This window comes from Mobula hypostoma, chromosome 19 (assembly GCF_963921235.1).
Source record: "Mobula hypostoma chromosome 19, sMobHyp1.1, whole genome shotgun sequence".
In the NCBI taxonomy this organism is placed as follows: domain Eukaryota; kingdom Metazoa; phylum Chordata; class Chondrichthyes; order Myliobatiformes; family Myliobatidae; genus Mobula; species Mobula hypostoma.
Genome location: NC_086115.1, coordinates 52,781,015 through 52,804,003, shown reverse-complemented (window position 1 = coordinate 52,804,003; position 22,989 = coordinate 52,781,015). Strand labels below are relative to the sequence as shown.

Here is a 22,989-nt window from a genome sequence, read left to right as displayed (position 1 = left end):
TTGTGCTAACCATTATGCTACCGTGCCACCCCGCCTTCTGTTTCTCTCCGCTTCCATGAGAATGTAATTGCCTCACTTAAAGGCAATACAAAAATTCTGGGGTTCGTGTGAAATTGGGACTGTGTATGCAGCAGAGTGAGGGGTGGTGACTTGTACACTGGGTTTGACATTTTGGTCTTGAGAATATGTGGGAGCTCTGCATAATGTGATTGTTAGCATAGAGACATAAACAACAGGAATTCCGCAGATGCTAGAAATTCAAGCAACACACATCAAAGTTGCTGGTGAATGCAGCAGGCCAGGCAGCATCTCTAGGAAGAGGTACAGTCAACGTTTCAGGACGAGACCGTTCGTCAGAACTGTATCTCTTCCTAGAGATGCTGCCTGGCCTGCTGTGTTCACCAGCAACTTTCATATGTGTTGTTAGCATAGAGATTTTGCTGGATGTTCCATCTGCACTTGCTGAACTTTATTGTTTCAATTCCGTCACATATTCAATTAATTCAGAAAAAGCAGTGAATAAAGCAAGTAACTTAATCTTTGTCTTTACCTCTAGGATACTGTGGTGTTTCAACTGCAGGTTAGTGATATTTTAAGTCAATTTTCTTATAAAATTATTAGTCTATTCATGTGGGGATTTTTTAGAAATCAATTGATACTCTTATTAGATATCTTCAAGCATTCATTTTTAATTTCCTAAATATTTTCTGCACTGCCTAAAATCTTAGAACAAGTCCATAGTAAGTTAGTGTGTTGTTGATTATACTTTTTTGATGCATTTCATCAGAGGATTAGAACTTTATCCAATACTTGATGTAAGATTGAAATTAGACTCACTGTCCTGTAAATACCTGTTTTTCTTTCATGCTACCTATTTTGGATAAGGATACCATGATTATTGTCTTCTTTACTCCTGCTTCCTGTTTGAAAAGTTGTGAAATTTTCCGTTGTAGATCCAGCAGTCTTCTCTCTTGATTCCGATTACAGTCTGGTAATATCTCATCTAGCTAAGGGGATTTATGTATTTTTAAGTCAGCGAACACATCTTATACCTCCTCCTTTAAAATAGCTATCTATTTTCAAATATCACTGTACTCATCAATGAGTTCTCCAATGAACGTCTTTCTCTCTCGTACGTACAAAGGCAACATATTTATTATGCCTTCATCTTGATCCTCCAGCTCAATGCACAGATTCCACATTGGTCTCCAATTGACCCTCAATGACCTATTTCTTGAGAATCATTTCAGGCAATTTGTTGCCACTTACAAAAAAGATGCTCATCCTGTGGGTTTCAAAGCAAGAATGTGACAAAGGCTTTACTTCCAGCAGCTTATGAGGTTATGTCCAGATTCCAATTACAGAATGACAAGGTTCACTGATGAAGTTCAACGTTCAAAGTACTCTTATTATCAGAGTATGTATACTATAGAGAACCTTGAGATTCATCTCTTTACAGGCAGCCACAAAACAAAGAAACCCACTAGAACCCATGAACAAAGAAAACCGTCAAACACCCATGGTGCAATAAAAATCAAATGGTGCAAACAGTAAAAATAAACAAATGACATTCAGAACTGAAGTTCACAAAAGTGAGTTCACCATCACAGAGCCAGTCATGACTGTAGAAAATGCAGTCCCTTTCCTCATGTGTATTGAGATGAAATGTTATATTTTAAAATATTACTCTTCAGCTGATCAAATTCAAAGTGCTATATGTAATTAGCAGTGAATCACTAGTACACCATGACATTGTCAGAGGAGTTATGGAAGAGTGCAAGCAAACTATTAAAAAGGTGGTGTAGGTCCACTTTCCAAAAGTTCCCACGCCATCATCTTTAGAAACATGATTTACAAATTGCACCTGTGGAGATTCAGTCCCCATGAATTACCTGTCGTCCTTCTCTTTTCAGGACATAACAAACAGACAATTTACTATAAAAACTAGTCAGCTTTACAGCTAGCACTGGAGAAAAGAGAAGTCGTTGTTAATTTTGTACAAAGACAAATCAAGTCCATTTTTCATGTGAAATAGTAACACTTACCTTGCACTGACCTGACAGTGAGAGCTGCTGAGTACCACAAGCACATCAATAATTATTATCAATTATGATTGTAATCAAGTATTACAAGCACGTCAATTATTAGATACAGCATTCAAAGCTAAGGAGCTGCATTAACCAACTGACACACACAGACTGTGGCATCTCCTTCTTACACTTCCTAGGGATGCAGAGATCAGACTGGCAGTCTTCCATCTTCAATATACACATTCCCAATGAATGGATATTTCCTCGCCCGGCCATTTCTACTGTATTTCTTTCCTATTAAGAAAGTTTGATAAATGTTTGAGGCTTCAACAGAAATAAATGATTCTGCCTTTATTTATATTATTTTTACAGTGTCAACGCCAATATGGGAGACAACAGGTAATAAACAATTTTTTGAGAATATATTGATCCTCCTTAAAACATATAATATCTTTACATCAAAATTGTAGATTTCAAATTTCAAAATCAAAATCTCAGAAGATACAGTGATCCAATAGTTTGTTCTGAAGCATGAGTAAATTTTTTGGATAAACTTCTGTAGCCCTTTCATATCTACTGATCAAAAACTTAATCTTTTGGATAATTAACACAAGTGGCCTCCTGAAATCAAATACTTATGGAAACATTTTTGTTTATTACTGTGGAGCAGGGTAACATTGGCCCCATTGAGCGCTCTGGAAAAGTAGGATTTAGAAAATGAGATTCTCAGATTTGATTCTGTTATAATCAGCTCATCTCAAGCACACAGAGTTTGTCAAGTTGTTAGAATTGGACGTGCCCAGTATGGAAAGTAAAGTAAATTCAATAACAAAACGAATTCTGCAGATGCTGGAAATTCAAGCAACACACATCAAAGTTGCTGGTGAACGCAGCAGGCCAGGCAGCATCTCTAGGAAGAGGTGCAGTCGACGTTTCAAGCCGAGGCCCTTCGTCAGGATTAACTGAATGGAAGAGTTAGTAAGAGATTTGAAAGTGGGAGGGGGAGGGCGAGATCCAAAATGATGGGAGAAGACAGGAGGGGAAGGATGGAGCCAAGAGCTGGACAGGTGATTGGCAAAGGGGATACGAGAGGATCATGGGACAGGAAGTCCGGTGAGAAAGACAGTGGGGGGGAGAACCCAGAGGATGGGCAAGGGGTATAGTCAGAGGGACAGAGGGAGAAAAAGGAGAGAGAGAAAGAATGTGTGTATATAAATAAATACGGGATGGGGTACGAGGGGGAGGTGGGGCATTAGCGGAAGTTAGAGGACACCTACGCTCTGTCCGCCAGAGAAAGCAGGATCTCCCAGTGGCCACACATTTTAATTCCACGTCCCATTCCTATTCTGACATGTCTATCCACGGCCTCCTCTACTGTAAAGATGAAGCCACACTCAGGTTGGAGGAAGAACACCTTATATTCTGTCTGGGTAGCCTCCAACCTGATGGCATGGACATTGACTTCTCTAACTTCTGCTAATGCCCCACCTCCCCTTCGTACCCCATCCGTTATTTATTTATATACACACATTCTTTCTCTCACTCTCCTTTTTCTCCCTCTGTCCCTCTGACTATACCCCTTTCCCATCCTCTGGGTTCCCCCCCCCCCGCCCACCGAGTTTCTTCCCGGACCTCCTGTCCCATGATCCTCTCATATCCCCTTTGCCAATCACCTGTCCAGCTCTTGGCTCCATCCCTCCCCCTCCTGTCTTCTCCTCTCATTTTGGATCTCCCCCTCCCCCTCCCCCTTTCAAATCTCTTACTAACTCTTCCTTCAGTTAGTCCTGACGAAGGATCTCGGCCTGAAACATTGACTGTACCACTTCCTAGAGATGCTGCCTGACCTGCTGCGTTCACCAGCAACTTTGATGTAAATTCAATAAATTGGTTCTGGCTGATTGCCAAACATAGCCAATAACTGTTCCTGTTACAATCAACAAAGTGTTCATGAAGCAGGCATTCAAGCAGATGGACAAGTGTCCGGAGACACAAGAAACTGCAGATGCTGGAGTCTAAAACCCCTAACCTCTGCTAGAGGAACTCAGCTGGTCGAGCAGCATCTGAGGATGGAACAGAATTTTCCTCCAGCAGATCGTTTGTTGCTTCAAAGACGGCTTCCTTTAGTAGTAGCACACACACGTCAACAGGTCAGGCCGCATCTATGGACGGAAATAAACTATTGACTTTTTAGGCTGAGACCCTTCATCAGGACTGGAAAGGAAGGGGGCTGATACCAGAATAAAGGTGGTGGAGGGGAGGAATACAAGCAGGCAGTGATAGGTGAGACCAGGTGAGGGGGACCCTCCATTGATGCTGCCTGACCTGCTGAGATTGTGCAGCAGTTTATTTATTTAGAGATACCGTGTGGAGTAGGCCCTTTTGGCCCATCGAGCTGCACAGCCCCAATTCTACCCTGGTCTAATCATGCGACAATATACAATGACCAACTAACCTGCTAAGTGGTACGTCTTTGGTTTCTGGGAGGGAACTGGAGCGCCCAGAGAAAACCCATGCATTCCACAGGAGGGATGTACTGACACCCTACAGAGGATGCTGGAATTAAACTTCAAACTCAAATGCACACTGTAATACCATCATGCAAACACTGCACTATTCTCTCAAAGTATCCAGGATCTGCAAAAGCTCTTGTGGATACACACATGTTCAATACACACATGTCCAATGTAACAGATGGATTATTGGCTGTCCTGGTCTTTTCTACATTAGTTTCTTTCCTTAATGTACTAGTCATTTTACTTCAGTTTCTTAACTTTATGCTGTTCTGAAATTTTGAACAAAGTTAGGTGATTGAACAGAGACAAACAATACTGTCTTTATTATTTTGAGATGTGTACTGAGAAGGAAATTAGGGAACAGGTACTAAAACAACTCTTGGAAACAAATGGCTCGACGATAAAAAGATAAAACTTCATTATATTTATTTGAAAATCGTTAAGTTTCAAACCTCATTTATTGCAAATTTTCATTTACTGAACCACAGCATATGGTTCCTGCCGATACAACTGTGGGGGATATTCATCTGATTGCTCCTGTAATTACAACTGTCGTTACAATGGCAACTGTTGTATGGATTTCTGTGACTACTGCGCCTACATGGATTACGGTAAAGATGCATTTGTCAGGCAAAGTAATATCTAAATATATGCTCAATTTAAAATATTTCTTTCCTGTAGGCTCTCCAATTTATTGAAAGGAATTAGTTGGAAGATTTTAACATGAACACAGTTTGGCTTGGGCCAGAGGATACGAGAGAGCAGTGTATAATGTGATCTTTAGCATTCAGATTTCTCTCCTGTACATCAAATACAGGATGAAAACAGGCCATTTGGTCCAATTGGCCCATTCAGAATAAAACATTTAATCCAGTCCCCTTTGCCTGCATATAGTCTGTATCGCTCTGAACCATTCCTGTCCGTGTGTGTCCAAGTGCCACATAAACGTGATATGCAATGCATGTAACTGTGGTTCTGAACAGGTTTTTTTGTAGTTATTGTACCTGAGTGTTGGTGCGTGGCCAAGTGGTTAAGGTGTCGGTCTAGTGATCTGAAGGTCGCTAGTTTGAGCCTCAGCTGAGACAGCATGTTGTGTCCTCGAGCAAGGCGCTTAACCACACATTGCTCTGCGACGACACCAGTGCCAAGCTGTATTGGCTCTTGTGTCCATCCCTTGGACAACATCGGTGGCATGGAGAGGGGAGACTTGCAGCATGGGCAACTGCCGGTCTTCCATACAGCCTTGCCCAGGCCTGCGCCCTGGAAACCTTCCAAGGTGCAAATCCATGGTCTCACGAGATTAACAGATGCCTATTGTTCCTGAGAATATTTACAGCAAGCTCCTGATTCCTCGATGATGCACTGGTTTACAATGACTTTCAGACCATGAGACTCCTTAACTAATATTGATTGGATATAAATTTTATTTTATTTTTATTGACATATGGTGTGGAGTAGTTCTTTCCAGCCCCTTGAGCTGCCTACAAATACCCCAGGTTAATCCTGGTACAATCACGGGACAATTTACAAGGACCAATTAACCTACCATCTGGGATGTCCTTGAAGGTGGGAGGAAACCAGAGCACACAGACAAAACCCACACAGAGAGAACTTACAAATTCACTACCGGCAACAGTGGGAATTGAACCCAGGTCGCTGGTACTGTAAAAGCATTGTGCTAACCATTATGCTACCGTGCCACCCCGCCTTCTGTTTCTCTCCGCTTCCATGAGAATGTAATTGCCTCACTTAAAGGCAATACAAAAATTCTGGGGTTCGTGTGAAATTGGGACTGTGTATGCAGCAGAGTGAGGGGTGGTGACTTGTACACTGGGTTTGACATTTTGGTCTTGAGAATATGTGGGAGCTCTGCATAATGTGATTGTTAGCATAGAGACATAAACAACAGGAATTCTGCAGATGCTAGAAATTCAAGCAACACACATCAAAGTTGCTGGTGAATGCAGCAGGCCAGGCAGCATCTCTAGGAAGAGGTACAGTCAACGTTTCAGGACGAGACCGTTCGTCAGAACTGTATCTCTTCCTAGAGATGCTGCCTGGCCTGCTGTGTTCACCAGCAACTTTCATATGTGTTGTTAGCATAGAGATTTTGCTGGATGTTCCATCTGCACTTGCTGAACTTTATTGTTTCAATTCCGTCACATATTCAATTAATTCAGAAAAAGCAGTGAATAAAGCAAGTAACTTAATCTTTGTCTTTACCTCTAGGATACTGTGGTGTTTCAACTGCAGGTTAGTGATATTTTAAGTCAATTTTCTTATAAAATTATTAGTCTATTCATGTGGGGATTTTTTAGAAATCAATTGATACTCTTATTAGGTATCTTCAAGCATTCATTTTTAATTTCCTAAATATTTTCTGCACTGCCTAAAATCTTAGAACAAGTCCATAGTAAGTTAGTGTGTTGTTGATTATACTTTTTTGATGCATTTCATCAGAGGATTAGAACTTTATCCAATACTTGATGTAAGATTGAAATTAGACTCACTGTCCTGTAAATACCTGTTTTTCTTTCATGCTACCTATTTTGGATAAGGATACCATGATTATTGTCTTCTTTACTCCTGCTTCCTGTTTGAAAAGTTGTGAAATTTTCCGTTGTAGATCCAGCAGTCTTCTCTCTTGATTCCGATTACAGTCTGGTAATATCTCATCTAGCTAAGGGGATTTATGTATTTTTAAGTCAGCGAACACATCTTATACCTCCTCCTTTAAAATAGCTATCTATTTTCAAATATCACTGTACTCATCAATGAGTTCTCCAATGAACGTCTTTCTCTCTTGTACGTACAAAGGCAACATATTTATTATGCCTTCATCTTGATCCTCCAGCTCAATGCACAGATTCCACATTGGTCTCCAATTGACCCTCAATGACCTATTTCTTGAGAATCATTTCAGGCAATTTGTTGCCACTTACAAAAAAGATGCTCATCCTGTGGGTTTCAAAGCAAGAATGTGACAAAGGCTTTACTTCCAGCAGCTTATGAGGTTATGTCCAGATTCCAATTACAGAATGACAAGGTTCACTGATGAAGTTCAATGTTCAAAGTACTCTTATTATCAGAGTATGTATACTATAGAGAACCTTGAGATTCATCTCTTTACAGGCAGCCACAAAACAAAGAAACCCACTAGAACCCATGAACAAAGAAAACCGTCAAACACCCATGGTGCAATAAAAATCAAATGGTGCAAACAGTAAAAATAAACAAATGACATTCAGAACTGAAGTTCACAAAAGTGAGTTCACCATCACAGAGACAGTCATGACTGTAGAAAATGCAGTCCCTTTCCTCATGTGTATTGAGATGAAATGTTATATTTTAAAATATTACTCTTCAGCTGATCAAATTCAAAGTGCTATATGTAATTAGCAGTGAATCACTAGTACACCATGACATTGTCAGAGGAGTTATGGAAGAGTGCAAGCAAACTATTAAAAAGGTGGTGTAGGTCCACTTTCCAAAAGTTCCCACGCCATCATCTTTAGAAACATGATTTACAAATTGCACCTGTGGAGATTCAGTCCCCATGAATTACCTGTCGTCCTTCTCTTTTCAGGACATAACAAACAGACAATTTACTATAAAAACTAGTCAGCTTTACAGCTAGCACTGGAGAAAAGAGAAGTCGTTGTTAATTTTGTACAAAGACAAATCAAGTCCATTTTTCATGTGAAATAGTAACACTTACCTTGCACTGACCTGACAGTGAGAGCTGCTGAGTACCACAAGCACATCAATAATTATTATCAATTATGATTGTAATCAAGTATTACAAGCACGTCAATTATTAGATACAGCATTCAAAGCTAAGGAGCTGCATTAACCAACTGACACACACAGACTGTGGCATCTCCTTCTTACACTTCCTAGGGATGCAGAGATCAGACTGGCAGTCTTCCATCTTCAATATACACATTCCCAATGAATGGATATTTCCTCGCCCGGCCATTTCTACTGTATTTCTTTCCTATTAAGAAAGTTTGATAAATGTTTGAGGCTTCAACAGAAATAAATGATTCTGCCTTTATTTATATTATTTTTACAGTGTCAACGCCAATATGGGAGACAACAGGTAATAAACAATTTTTTGAGAATATATTGATCCTCCTTAAAACATATAATATCTTTACATCAAAATTGTAGATTTCAAATTTCAAAATCAAAATCTCAGAAGATACAGTGATCCAATAGTTTGTTCTGAAGCATGAGTAAATTTTTTGGATAAACTTCTGTAGCCCTTTCATATCTACTGATCAAAAACTTAATCTTTTGGATAATTAACACAAGTGGCCTCCTGAAATCAAATACTTATGGAAACATTTTTGTTTATTACTGTGGAGCAGGGTAACATTGGCCCCATTGAGCGCTCTGGAAAAGTAGGATTTAGAAAATGAGATTCTCAGATTTGATTCTGTTATAATCAGCTCATCTCAAGCACACAGAGTTGGTCAAGTTGTTAGAATTGGACGTGCCCAGTATGGAAAGTAAAGTAAATTCAATAACAAAACGAATTCTGCAGATGCTGGAAATTCAAGCAACACACATCAAAGTTGCTGGTGAACGCAGCAGGCCAGGCAGCATCTCTAGGAAGAGGTGCAGTCGACGTTTCAAGCCGAGGCCCTTCGTCAGGATTAACTGAATGGAAGAGTTAGTAAGAGATTTGAAAGTGGGAGGGGGAGGGCGAGATCCAAAATGATGGGAGAAGACAGGAGGGGAAGGATGGAGCCAAGAGCTGGACAGGTGATTGGCAAAGGGGATACGAGAGGATCATGGGACAGGAAGTCCGGTGAGAAAGACAGTGGGGGGGAGAACCCAGAGGATGGGCAAGGGGTATAGTCAGAGGGACAGAGGGAGAAAAAGGAGAGAGAGAAAGAATGTGTGTATATAAATAAATACGGGATGGGGTACGAGGGGGAGGTGGGGCATTAGCGGAAGTTAGAGGACACCTACGCTCTGTCCGCCAGAGAAAGCAGGATCTCCCAGTGGCCACACATTTTAATTCCACGTCCCATTCCTATTCTGACATGTCTATCCACGGCCTCCTCTACTGTACAGATGAAGCCACACTCAGGTTGGAGGAAGAACACCTTATATTCTGTCTGGGTAGCCTCCAACCTGATGGCATGGACATTGACTTCTCTAACTTCTGCTAATGCCCCACCTCCCCTTCGTACCCCATCCGTTATTTATTTATATACACACATTCTTTCTCTCACTCTCCTTTTTCTCCCTCTGTCCCTCTGACTATACCCCTTTCCCATCCTCTGGGTTCCCCCCCCCCGCCCACCGAGTTTCTTCCCGGACCTCCTGTCCCATGATCCTCTCATATCCCCTTTGCCAATCACCTGTCCAGCTCTTGGCTCCATCCCTCCCCCTCCTGTCTTCTCCTCTCATTTTGGATCTCCCCCTCCCCCTCCCCCTTTCAAATCTCTTACTAACTCTTCCTTCAGTTAGTCCTGACGAAGGATCTCGGCCTGAAACATTGACTGTACCACTTCCTAGAGATGCTGCCTGACCTGCTGCGTTCACCAGCAACTTTGATGTAAATTCAATAAATTGGTTCTGGCTGATTGCCAAACATAGCCAATAACTGTTCCTGTTACAATCAACAAAGTGTTCATGAAGCAGGCATTCAAGCAGATGGACAAGTGTCCGGAGACACAAGAAACTGCAGATGCTGGAGTCTAAAACCCCTAACCTCTGCTAGAGGAACTCAGCTGGTCGAGCAGCATCTGAGGATGGAACAGAATTTTCCTCCAGCAGATCGTTTGTTGCTTCAAAGACGGCTTCCTTTAGTAGTAGCACACACACGTCAACAGGTCAGGCCGCATCTATGGACGGAAATAAACTATTGACTTTTTAGGCTGAGACCCTTCATCAGGACTGGAAAGGAAGGGGGCTGATACCAGAATAAAGGTGGTGGAGGGGAGGAATACAAGCAGGCAGTGATAGGTGAGACCAGGTGAGGGGGACCCTCCATTGATGCTGCCTGACCTGCTGAGATTGTGCAGCAGTTTATTTATTTAGAGATACCGTGTGGAGTAGGCCCTTTTGGCCCATCGAGCTGCACAGCCCCAATTCTACCCTGGTCTAATCATGCGACAATATACAATGACCAACTAACCTGCTAAGTGGTACGTCTTTGGTTTCTGGGAGGGAACTGGAGCGCCCAGAGAAAACCCATGCATTCCACAGGAGGGATGTACTGACACCCTACAGAGGATGCTGGAATTAAACTTCAAACTCAAATGCACACTGTAATACCATCATGCAAACACTGCACTATTCTCTCAAAGTATCCAGGATCTGCAAAAGCTCTTGTGGATACACACATGTTCAATACACACATGTCCAATGTAACAGATGGATTATTGGCTGTCCTGGTCTTTTCTACATTAGTTTCTTTCCTTAATGTACTAGTCATTTTACTTCAGTTTCTTAACTTTATGCTGTTCTGAAATTTTGAACAAAGTTAGGTGATTGAACAGAGACAAACAATACTGTCTTTATTATTTTGAGATGTGTACTGAGAAGGAAATTAGGGAACAGGTACTAAAACAACTCTTGGAAACAAATGGCTCGACGATAAAAAGATAAAACTTCATTATATTTATTTGAAAATCGTTAAGTTTCAAACCTCATTTATTGCAAATTTTCATTTACTGAACCACAGCATATGGTTCCTGCCGATACAACTGTGGGGGATATTCATCTGATTGCTCCTGTAATTACAACTGTCGTTACAATGGCAACTGTTGTATGGATTTCTGTGACTACTGCGCCTACATGGATTACGGTAAAGATGCATTTGTCAGGCAAAGTAATATCTAAATATATGCTCAATTTAAAATATTTCTTTCCTGTAGGCTCTCCAATTTATTGAAAGGAATTAGTTGGAAGATTTTAACATGAACACAGTTTGGCTTGGGCCAGAGGATACGAGAGAGCAGTGTATAATGTGATCTTTAGCATTCAGATTTCTCTCCTGTACATCAAATACAGGATGAAAACAGGCCATTTGGTCCAATTGGCCCATTCAGAATAAAACATTTAATCCAGTCCCCTTTGCCTGCATATAGTCTGTATCGCTCTGAACCATTCCTGTCCGTGTGTGTCCAAGTGCCACATAAACGTGATATGCAATGCATGTAACTGTGGTTCTGAACAGGTTTTTTTGTAGTTATTGTACCTGAGTGTTGGTGCGTGGCCAAGTGGTTAAGGTGTCGGTCTAGTGATCTGAAGGTCGCTAGTTTGAGCCTCAGCTGAGACAGCATGTTGTGTCCTCGAGCAAGGCGCTTAACCACACATTGCTCTCTGCGACGACACCAGTGCCAAGCTGTATTGGCTCTTGTGTCCATCCCTTGGACAACATCGGTGGCATGGAGAGGGGAGACTTGCAGCATGGGCAACTGCCGGTCTTCCATACAGCCTTGCCCAGGCCTGCGCCCTGGAAACCTTCCAAGGTGCAAATCCATGGTCTCACGAGATTAACAGATGCCTATTGTTCCTGAGAATATTTACAGCAAGCTCCTGATTCCTCGATGATGCACTGGTTTACAATGACTTTCAGACCATGAGACTCCTTAACTAATATTGATTGGATATAAATTTTATTTTATTTTTATTGACATATGGTGTGGAGTAGTTCTTTCCAGCCCCTTGAGCTGCCTACAAATACCCCAGGTTAATCCTGGTACAATCACGGGACAATTTACAAGGACCAATTAACCTACCATCTGGGATGTCCTTGAAGGTGGGAGGAAACCAGAGCACACAGACAAAACCCACACAGAGAGAACTTACAAATTCACTACCGGCAACAGTGGGAATTGAACCCAGGTCGCTGGTACTGTAAAAGCATTGTGCTAACCATTATGCTACCGTGCCACCCCGCCTTCTGTTTCTCTCCGCTTCCATGAGAATGTAATTGCCTCACTTAAAGGCAATACAAAAATTCTGGGGTTCGTGTGAAATTGGGACTGTGTATGCAGCAGAGTGAGGGGTGGTGACTTGTACACTGGGTTTGACATTTTGGTCTTGAGAATATGTGGGAGCTCTGCATAATGTGATTGTTAGCATAGAGACATAAACAACAGGAATTCTGCAGATGCTAGAAATTCAAGCAACACACATCAAAGTTGCTGGTGAATGCAGCAGGCCAGGCAGCATCTCTAGGAAGAGGTACAGTCAACGTTTCAGGACGAGACCGTTCGTCAGAACTGTATCTCTTCCTAGAGATGCTGCCTGGCCTGCTGTGTTCACCAGCAACTTTCATATGTGTTGTTAGCATAGAGATTTTGCTGGATGTTCCATCTGCACTTGCTGAACTTTATTGTTTCAATTCCGTCACATATTCAATTAATTCAGAAAAAGCAGTGAATAAAGCAAGTAACTTAATCTTTGTCTTTACCTCTAGGATACTGTGGTGTTTCAACTGCAGGTTAGTGATATTTTAAGTCAATTTTCTTATAAAATTATTAGTCTATTCATGTGGGGATTTTTTAGAAATCAATTGATACTCTTATTAGGTATCTTCAAGCATTCATTTTTAATTTCCTAAATATTTTCTGCACTGCCTAAAATCTTAGAACAAGTCCATAGTAAGTTAGTGTGTTGTTGATTATACTTTTTTGATGCATTTCATCAGAGGATTAGAACTTTATCCAATACTTGATGTAAGATTGAAATTAGACTCACTGTCCTGTAAATACCTGTTTTTCTTTCATGCTACCTATTTTGGATAAGGATACCATGATTATTGTCTTCTTTACTCCTGCTTCCTGTTTGAAAAGTTGTGAAATTTTCCGTTGTAGATCCAGCAGTCTTCTCTCTTGATTCCGATTACAGTCTGGTAATATCTCATCTAGCTAAGGGGATTTATGTATTTTTAAGTCAGCGAACACATCTTATACCTCCTCCTTTAAAATAGCTATCTATTTTCAAATATCACTGTACTCATCAATGAGTTCTCCAATGAACGTCTTTCTCTCTCGTACGTACAAAGGCAACATATTTATTATGCCTTCATCTTGATCCTCCAGCTCAATGCACAGATTCCACATTGGTCTCCAATTGACCCTCAATGACCTATTTCTTGAGAATCATTTCAAGCAATTTGTTGCCACTTACAAAAAAGATGCTCATCCTGTGGGTTTCAAAGCAAGAATGTGACAAAGGCTTTACTTCCAGCAGCTTATGAGGTTATGTCCAGATTCCAATTACAGAATGACAAGGTTCACTGATGAAGTTCAACGTTCAAAGTACTCTTATTATCAGAGTATGTATACTATAGAGAACCTTGAGATTCATCTCTTTACAGGCAGCCACAAAACAAAGAAACCCACTAGAACCCATGAACAAAGAAAACCGTCAAACACCCATGGTGCAATAAAAATCAAATGGTGCAAACAGTAAAAATAAACAAATGACATTCAGAACTGAAGTTCACAAAAGTGAGTTCACCATCACAGAGACAGTCATGACTGTAGAAAATGCAGTCCCTTTCCTCATGTGTATTGAGATGAAATGTTATGTTTTAAAATATTACTCTTCAGCTGATCAAATTCAAAGTGCTATATGTAATTAGCAGTGAATCACTAGTGTACCATGACATTGTCAGAGGAATCATGGAAGAGTGCAAGCAAACTATTGAAAGGATGGTGTAGATCCACTTTCCAAGAGTTCCCACGTCGTGATCTTTAGAAACATGATTTACAAATTGCACCTGTGGAGATTCAGTCCCCGCCAATTTCCTGTACTCCTTCTCTTTTCGGGACATAACAAACAGACAATTGATTATAAAAGCCAGTTAGCTCCACGACTAGCACTGGAGAAAAGAGTAGTAGTTGTTAATTTTGTGCAAAGACAAATCAAATCCATTTTACATGTGAAAGAATAACACTTACCTTGCACTGACCTGACAGTGAGAGCTGCTGAGTACCACAAGCACATCAATAATTATTATCAATTATGATTGTAATCAAGTATTACAAGCACGTCAATTATTAGATACAGCATTCAAAGCTAAGGAGCTGCATTAACCAACTGAGAAATGCAGACTGTGGCATCTCCCGCTTACAATTCCTAGCAGTGCATAGATCAGACTGGCACTCTTCCATCTTCAATATACACATTCTCACTGAATGGATATTTCCTCACCCAGACATTTCTACTGTATTTCTTTCCTATTTAGAAAGTCTGATAAATGTTTGAAGCTTCAACAGAAATAAATGATGCTGTCTTTATTTATATTATTTTGACAGGACCAACGACGGCATGGGAGACAACAGGTAATGAACAATTTTTGAGAATATATTGATCCTCCTTAAAATATATAATATCTTTACATTAAAATTGTAGATTTCAAATTTCAAAATCAAAATTTCAGAAGATGCAGTGATCCAATAGTCTGTTCTGATGCAACAAAGGACGAAATACCTTTGGGAAATGAATAAATTTTTTGGATAAACTTTTGTAGCCCATTCATATCTACTGATCGAAAACTTAATCGTTTGGATATTTTCCACAAGTGGCTTCCTGAAATCAAATACTTATGGAAATATTTTTGTTGATTATTGTAAAGAGGGATTACATTGGGCTAAACCAAGAGCTGGAAAAATAAATTTTAAGAAGTAGTCAGTGCAATAGTTTGGTATAGACTGGATGTCCGTAGGGCCGATTAGTGTGCTGTAGTTTTCCTTGAATGTGTCACTAAGACCATTATGCCTGCTTGCTAAGTACTAAACTATATCATCCCAATTCCAGTACTCAGCCTGTAGTCTTCTATATCCTGGCACTTAAACATCTAAATACTTGTTAAATGTAATCAAAGTCAATGTCTCCTTCGCTTACTTAGTTTGGAATCACACTCTGATCCTCAAGCCCCTCTGAAAATCCGTCATCATCATCATCATCATCATCATCATCATCATGTGCCATGCCCAGTTTGAGCTTTGACTGCCATGGCCCACACACTCCTGTTTCGGGTCAAGTGGATCAATTCATTGGTACTCATTTCCAGTTCTCTGGCTGCTGTCTCCATCATCATTTATCTTTGCCTTCCTCTTGCTTTCTTCCCTTCAATCTTTCCCATAATTACTGTACATTCTAACTCCTCTTTCCTAATCACATGTCCAATGAAATTACGTTGCCTTTTTATGATCTCATACATTATTGCTCTTTTTGTGCTTGCTCTGTTCATGACATCCTCATTAGATATTCATCTTGTCCACGATATTCTTTGCATCATCCTCAAAAACCACATCTCTGCTGCCCCAATTTGTTTCCTCATTTTACTAGATATTGTCCAACATTCTGAACCATATAACATAACTGGATAAACGTAACATTTCAGTACTCTGAGACAGGTTGTCATGCCTAGTTTAATGTTGGTCATTATACTCTTCATTCTCGTAAAGGTGTCTTTTACCGTCCCTATTCTTCTTTCGATGTCCATGTCACACCTGCCTTCTGATGTCACCCAACTTCCTAAGTAGCAGAAGTTCTGTACTTGTTTTATGTTTTCCCCATTTATTTTCAGCCTGCAGATTGGACTCTCCTTTTTGGATATCACCATATATTCTGTCTTTTTGCAATTGATAGATGGACCCATGTTTGCACTTTCTTCAACAACTATATCAATTAAGTTTTGTAGTTCTTCCTCCATATGTGCAATTAACACAGTGTCATCCGCATATCTGAAATTATTGACGTTTTCACCGCCAACTTTGATTCCCAAGATGTCTCTTATTTTTTGTAATATTATTTCACTGTACACATTGAACAATTCCGGGGAGAAAACACACCCTTGTCTCTCTTGATTTTTGTAAACTGACTCACTTCTCCATCTATTCTTCCAGCAGCAGTGTGTTCCCAGTACAGATTTCTGATAGGTGGAGGTCTTTCAAATCTAGATCTAGAGTTTCCTGTAATATTTCAAATAACTTATTGTGCTTCACTTTATCAAATGCTTTTGTGTAGTCGATAAAACAAACAAACAAATCTTTTTGCACTTGAATAGCTCGTCTGATAGTATCCTTAACATCAATATTGCGTTTCTTGTACCTTTTGTCTTTCACAAAACCACATTGTTCTTTACCTATTTCAGCTTGTATCTTACTTTTAGCCCTTGTCATCAAAATTCTTAGAAGTATCTTAGTGATATGACTCATTAAACTTATGGTCCTATGTAATTTACATTCTATTGTTCCAGATTTCTTAGGAAGAGCGATAAATACTGATTTTTTCATCTCTTCTGGTATTATTCCAGTCTCATAAATATCATTGATTAAACAAGATATTTTGTTTCCGTTACAATTATCTTAGACAGTCACCTGTTCGTGATTGGATGCTGTGTGTATATTTTACAAGCTGTAGTGCAGTAACCTATAGTGGCCACTTTGAAAGCAGCTTAACCCAAAGGAAAAGGGCAGAAAGTTAATATGTAAAACTTCCATACAAATCACACTATAATCGGATTTGCAAACATATTAACATTCCTCATCATCACCAGATCATCCTCCTGGTATTCCTAATCTAAAGATGCAGGGTAGATGGAAGTAAATAGTTTCCAGTAATAGACAACCCAGAGTGGAGAACAAGCGAAATAACCAGAAAGGGTGAGATTTAGAAAATGTCAGAGAGAAGGTATAATTCACTTGTAAACTGAGTGACTGAGGCAAAAGTTGGATCATCTTTCAATATTAGATTGAATGTGTGGAAGAGGAATTGTAGAAATGTGGAAACAGGAAGTGTTAATGTAATTAGAACTTCTAATTTTTATGTAGATAAATTTTGACATTGATTGAAATGTTAAAGCTTCAAAGCATGTGGGTTCATACTCTTATCTACCTGTGTGCTCCCTACTAGAACCCCTGACACTCCATGAACAGTCAATGAAGAGAAAAATATATTACCCGGGAAAGCAGTCTACGCTGGCCAGGTGATCTCCATGTGTCCGTGGGGTCCTCCTTATCCGCAATGATTGGTTTCTGGCCGCTGGAGTGTTATCGCCCCTATGTATTTGGAGCTCCTAAGCTGGATACTGTTCCTCATCAATTGAACCATTGGATCTCCATCCCAATGGCTCAAGGTCACCTGACCTACCTGGTCATTGTACAGGGCTACAGCCAACATTGTTCCATGGCTCTGCCCACCCCAGCCATGTGTATTTGTGTCTTTGCACTCTGACTGGTCCAAACCAGTTAAATGAGGCAACCCAGACAAACAAGATTACCAATTGCAGGTCTGGCATTTTAAATAACAAGTAGCTACTCCTCTGAGAATGCTCTCAGGTATATTTCTCTGATTAGATTGTCCCAGAACAAGAATCAGTTCAGAGTCCATGCCCTTTACGTAACAATTGGCTACTTATTTGAGAATGGTCTCTGGTTCAGCAGAACATTACCTGAAGCTTCCTATGTCCACATTCAGTTGCTCTGAATAGATTATCCAAGACCAAGAAACTGTTCAGAGTCCACAAAATGTGGGGAAACAAAGACAACTGGCTTGTCTGCTTCCCCTGTCCTTGATCCGACTGCAGTTTCTTCGGGCCAACAGGACTCTGGGAGGGAACTGGAGCACCCAGAGAAAACACATGCATTCCACATGAAGGATGTACTGACACTGAAAAAAGAATGCTGTAATACCATCATGCAAACACTGCACTATTCTCTCAAATGATCCAGCATCTGCAAAATCTCTTGTGAGTTCCTTCAATACACACATGTCCAATGTAATAGATGGATATTGGCTGTCCTGATCTTTTCTATATTACTTTCTCTCCTTAATGCTGCTCAGAAATTTTGAACAAAGTTTTGAGATTGAACTGAAACAAGAAATTCTGACTTCAAAACGTCCTTAGAGAAAATATGGATTGACTACAAAAAGATAAAACTTCATTACTTTTATTTGAACATTCATGTTTCCAACCTTATTTAATTGCAAATTGTCATTTACTGAATCACAGCATACGGTTCCTGCCAATACAACTGTGGGGGATATTCATCTGATTGCTCCTGTGATTACAACTGTCATTACAATGGCAACTGTTGTACGGATTTCTGTGACTACTGTGCCTACATCGATTATGGTAATGATTCTGATTCCTCTAGTGAATGGTGATATCCATTAATGATTTCGATGAAGGGATTAAAAGTAACATTAGCAAATTTTCAGATGACACAAAGCTGTGTGAAATGTAAGGAGGATGTTGAGATAATGCAGGATGACTTGGACAGGTTGGGTGAGTGGGAAGATGCATGGCAGATGCAGTTTAATGAGGATAAATGTGAGGTTATCCACTTTGGTGGCAAGAACAGGAAGGCAGGTTACTATTTGAATGGTGTCAAGTTAGGAAAAGGGGAAGTACAACGTGATCTAGGTGTCCTAGTTTATCAGTCGCTGAAAGTAAGCATGCAGGTACAGCAGGCAGTGAAGAAAGCTAATGGCATGTTGGCCTTCATAACAAGCGGAGTTGAGTATAGGAGCAAAGAGGTCCTTCTGCAGTTGTACAGGGCTCTGGTGAGACCGCACCTGGAGTATTGTGTACAGTTTTGGTCTCCAAATTTGAGGAAGGACATTCGTGCTATTGAGGGAGTACAGCGTAGGTTCACGAGGTTAATTCCCAGGATGGCGGGACTGTCATATGTTGAAAGATTGGAGCGACTGTGCTTGTATACACTGGAATTTAGAAGGATGAGAGGGGATCTGATTGAAACATATAAGATTATTAAGGGTTTGGACACGCTAGAGGCAGGAAACATGTTCCCGATGTTGGGGGAGGCCAGAACCAGAGGCCACAATTTGAGAATAAGGGGTAGGCCATTTGGAACGGAGTTGAGGGAAAACTTTTTCACCCAGAGAGTTGTGGATCTGTGGAATGCTCTGCCCCAGAAGGCAGTGGAGGCCAATTCTCTGGATGCTTTCAAGAAAGAGTTAGATAGAGCTCTTAATGATGGCGGAGTCAAGGGATATGGGGAGAAGGCAGGTATGGGGTACTGATTGTGGATGATCAGCCATGATCACAGTGAATGGCGGTTCTGGCTCGAAGGGCCGAATGGCCTACTCCTGCACCTATTGTCTATTGTCTGTTGCCTATCTCTATTGTGATGCACTAGTTTACATTGATATTCATGAATTAAATAATTTTGATCGGATACAAACTTTATTTTTTATTTTTATTGGCATAAAGCATGGAATAGACCCCTCCAGCACTTCAGGCTTTGCAGTTTGCAGAGGAAGGAAGCTGATAGGAGAGGAGAGTTGACCTTAGGAGAAAGGGAAGGAGGAAGGGCCACCAGAAGGAGGTGACAGGCAAGTGAGATGAAGTAAGAGGCCAGAGTAGAGAATTGAAGAAGAAGAGAGGGGAAAGGAAAATTTTTTTAACTGGAAGGAGAAATTGATGTTTATGCCATCAGGTTGTAGGCTACTGAAACGGAATATAATGTGTTGCTCTTCCACCCTGAGGGTAGCCTCATCTTGGCACGAGGAGGCCGTGGATGATCATGTTGGAACGAAAATGGGAATTCAAACCTTTGGCCAACAGGATGTGCCACATTTAGCAGATGGTGCGGAGTTGCTCGATGAAGCGGTCTCACAATTGAAATACTTGGGAAATCAGTAATTTTTTCAGATAATAGAACCTTATTGAAGAATAGTGAGGTACAGTGGATGTGAGCAATTTCTCAGCAATACATAATGTGATCGTAGCTGAAGGTGATAATTTCCTTTCTATCATGTGTTCAATTAGTATTTTTGAATATGACTGGAAACTGATTGACAAAAAAAACTGAAGGTAGCAAATGACTGATGTCTTTGTCTTTATCTATAGGATACTGTGGTCTTACCACCACTGCACCAGGTCAGTAATATTTAAGTTCAATCTGCTTTATGAATTTGTTATTTTACACCTTGACAGAATCTTTGTAAATCAATTGATGTTCACAATGATGAGGAATTCTGCAGATGCTGGAAATTTAAGCAACACACATCAAAGTTGCTGGTGAACGCAGCAGGCCAGGCAGCATCTCTAGGAAGAGGTACAGTCGACGTTTCAGGCCGAGACCCTTCGTCAGGACTAACTGAAGGAAGAGCTAGTAAGATATTTGAAAGTGGGAGGGGGAGGGGGAGATCCAAAATGATAGGAGAAGACAGAAGGGGGAGGGATGTAGCCAAGAGCTGGACAATCCCTTGTTCAATCCCTTCCTACCTATGTTCGTGACACTTCTCACGCTCTTAAACTTTTCAATGATTGTAAGTTCCCTGGCCCCCACCGGTTTATTTTCACCATGGATGTCCAGTCCCTATATACTTCTATTCCCCATCAGAAAGGTCTCAAAGCTCTCCGCTTCTTTTTGGATTCCAGACCTAATCAGTTCCCCCGTACCACCACTCTGCTCAGTCTAGCGGAATTAGTCCTTACTCTTAATAATTTCTCCTTTGGCTCCTCCCACTTCCCCCAAACTAAAGGTGTAGCTATGGGCACCCGCATGGGTCCAAGATATGCCTGCCTTTTTGTTGGCTTTGTGGAACAATCTATGTTCTGAACCTATTCTGGTATCTGTCCCCCACTTTTCCTTCGCTACATTGACAACTGCATTGGCACTGCTTCCTGCACGCATGCTGAGCTCGTTGACTTTATTAACTTTGCCTCCAACTTTCACCCTGCCCTCAAGTTTACCTGGTCCGTTTCCAACACCTCCCTCCCCTTTCTAGATCTTTCTGTCTCTATCTCTGGAGACAGCTTATCTACTGATGTCTACTATAAGGCTACTGACTCTCACGGCTATCTGGACTATTCCTCTTCTCACCCTGTCTCTTGCAAAAATGCCATCCCCTTCTCGCAATTCCTCCGTCTTCGCTGCATCTGCTGTCAGGATGAAGCTTTTCATTCCAGGACGAGGGAGATGTCCTCCTTTTTTAAAGAAAGGGGCATCCCTTCCTCCACCATCAACTCTGCTCTCAAACGCATCTCCCCTATTTCACGCACATCTGCTCTCACTCCATCCTCCCGCCACCCCACTAGGAATTGGGTTCCCCTAGTCCTCACCTACCACCCCACTAGCCTCCGGGTCCAACATATTATTCTCCGTAACTTCCACCACCTCCAACGGAATCCCACCACTAAGCACATCTTTCCCTCCCCACCTCTCTCTGCTTTCCACAAGGATCGCTCCCTACGTGACTCCCTTGTCAATTCGTCCCCCTCATCCCTCCCCACTGATCTCCCTCCTGGCACTTATCCTTGTAAGCGGAACAAGTGCTACACATGCCCTTACACTTCCTCCCTTACCACCATTCAGGGCCCCAGACAGTCCATCCAGGTGAGGCGACACTTCACCTGTGAGTCGGCTGGGGTGATATACTGCGTCCGGTGCTCCCGATGTGGCCTTCTATATATTGGCGAGACCCGACACAGACTGGGAGATCATTTTGCTGAACACCTACGCTCTGTCCGCCAAAGAAAGCAGGATCTCCCAGTGGCCACACATTTTATTTCCACATCCCATTCCCATTCTGACATGTCTATCCACGGCCTCCTCTACTGTAAAGATGAAGCCACACTTAGGATGGAGGAACAACACCTTATATTCCGTCTGGGTAGCCTCCAACTTGATAGCATGAACATTGACTTCTCAAACTTCCGCTAATGCCCCACCTCCCCCAGTACCCCATGCGTTATTTATATACACACATTCTTTCTCTCACTCTCCTTTTTCTCCCTCTGTCCCTCTGACTATACCCCTTGCCCATCCTCTGGGCTTTTTCTCCACTCCCCCTTTTCCTTCTCCCTGGGCCTCCTGTCCCATGATCCTCTCATATCCCTTTTGCCAGTCACCTGTCCAGCTCTTGGCTCTATCCCTCCCCCTCCCGTCTTCTCCTATCATTTTGGATCTCCCCCTCCCCCTCCCTCTTTCAAATCTCTTACTAGCTCTTCCTTCAGTTAGTCCCGACGAAGGGTCTCGACCTGAAACGTCGATTGTACCTCTTCCTAGAGATGCTGCCTGGCCTGCGATATTCACAATGTGTGTCCTCGATGGTGAGAGAGAGTTTGCTGTTGATCTCGAGTTCTGGGAACTCAAAAGTAGAAGTGATGCTGCAGACTGTAACATCGAGACAGCGAGCTGCTGGTCTTCTCTCTCGCTGTTGTAGGAGTGATACCTCTCTCTCTCTTGTTAGGGAGGGAGAGCTTGTGAGAGTCGAGGTATTGTGATGAACAGCGGTCTTTGATGGACTCTAGATAAAGGTCTCTCTGTGAGCTTTGCTTTAGCCTGCATGGTGGCTGGTGGAGGGGGGGCTGATTGGTTCTTCTGGAACTGGGGGGGGAGGGAGTGGGAGGGGGAAGGATGAGGTTTTGCTGCTGTGTATGATTGGGAGCGGGGAGGGGGGCATTGGGGTTCCAATGTTTTTCTGTCATA

The 22,989-nt window shown here is 41.5% G+C and overlaps 1 protein-coding gene across 1 annotated transcript in view; it reads left to right on the top strand.

Moving 5' to 3' along the window:
• Positions 1 to 22,989, top strand: part of LOC134358662 (deleted in malignant brain tumors 1 protein-like) — an 85,737-nt gene that overhangs the window by 38,870 nt on the left and 23,878 nt on the right. The window contains exons 17-26 of the mRNA XM_063071116.1: positions 557 to 580; positions 2,403 to 2,429; positions 5,032 to 5,154; positions 6,773 to 6,796; positions 8,619 to 8,645; positions 11,247 to 11,369; positions 12,990 to 13,013; positions 14,836 to 14,862; positions 18,540 to 18,662; positions 20,403 to 20,432. Coding sequence (XP_062927186.1) covers positions 557 to 580; positions 2,403 to 2,429; positions 5,032 to 5,154; positions 6,773 to 6,796; positions 8,619 to 8,645; positions 11,247 to 11,369; positions 12,990 to 13,013; positions 14,836 to 14,862; positions 18,540 to 18,662; positions 20,403 to 20,432 — 552 coding nt within the window. The remainder of the gene's footprint in view (positions 1 to 556; positions 581 to 2,402; positions 2,430 to 5,031; positions 5,155 to 6,772; positions 6,797 to 8,618; positions 8,646 to 11,246; positions 11,370 to 12,989; positions 13,014 to 14,835; positions 14,863 to 18,539; positions 18,663 to 20,402; positions 20,433 to 22,989) is intronic.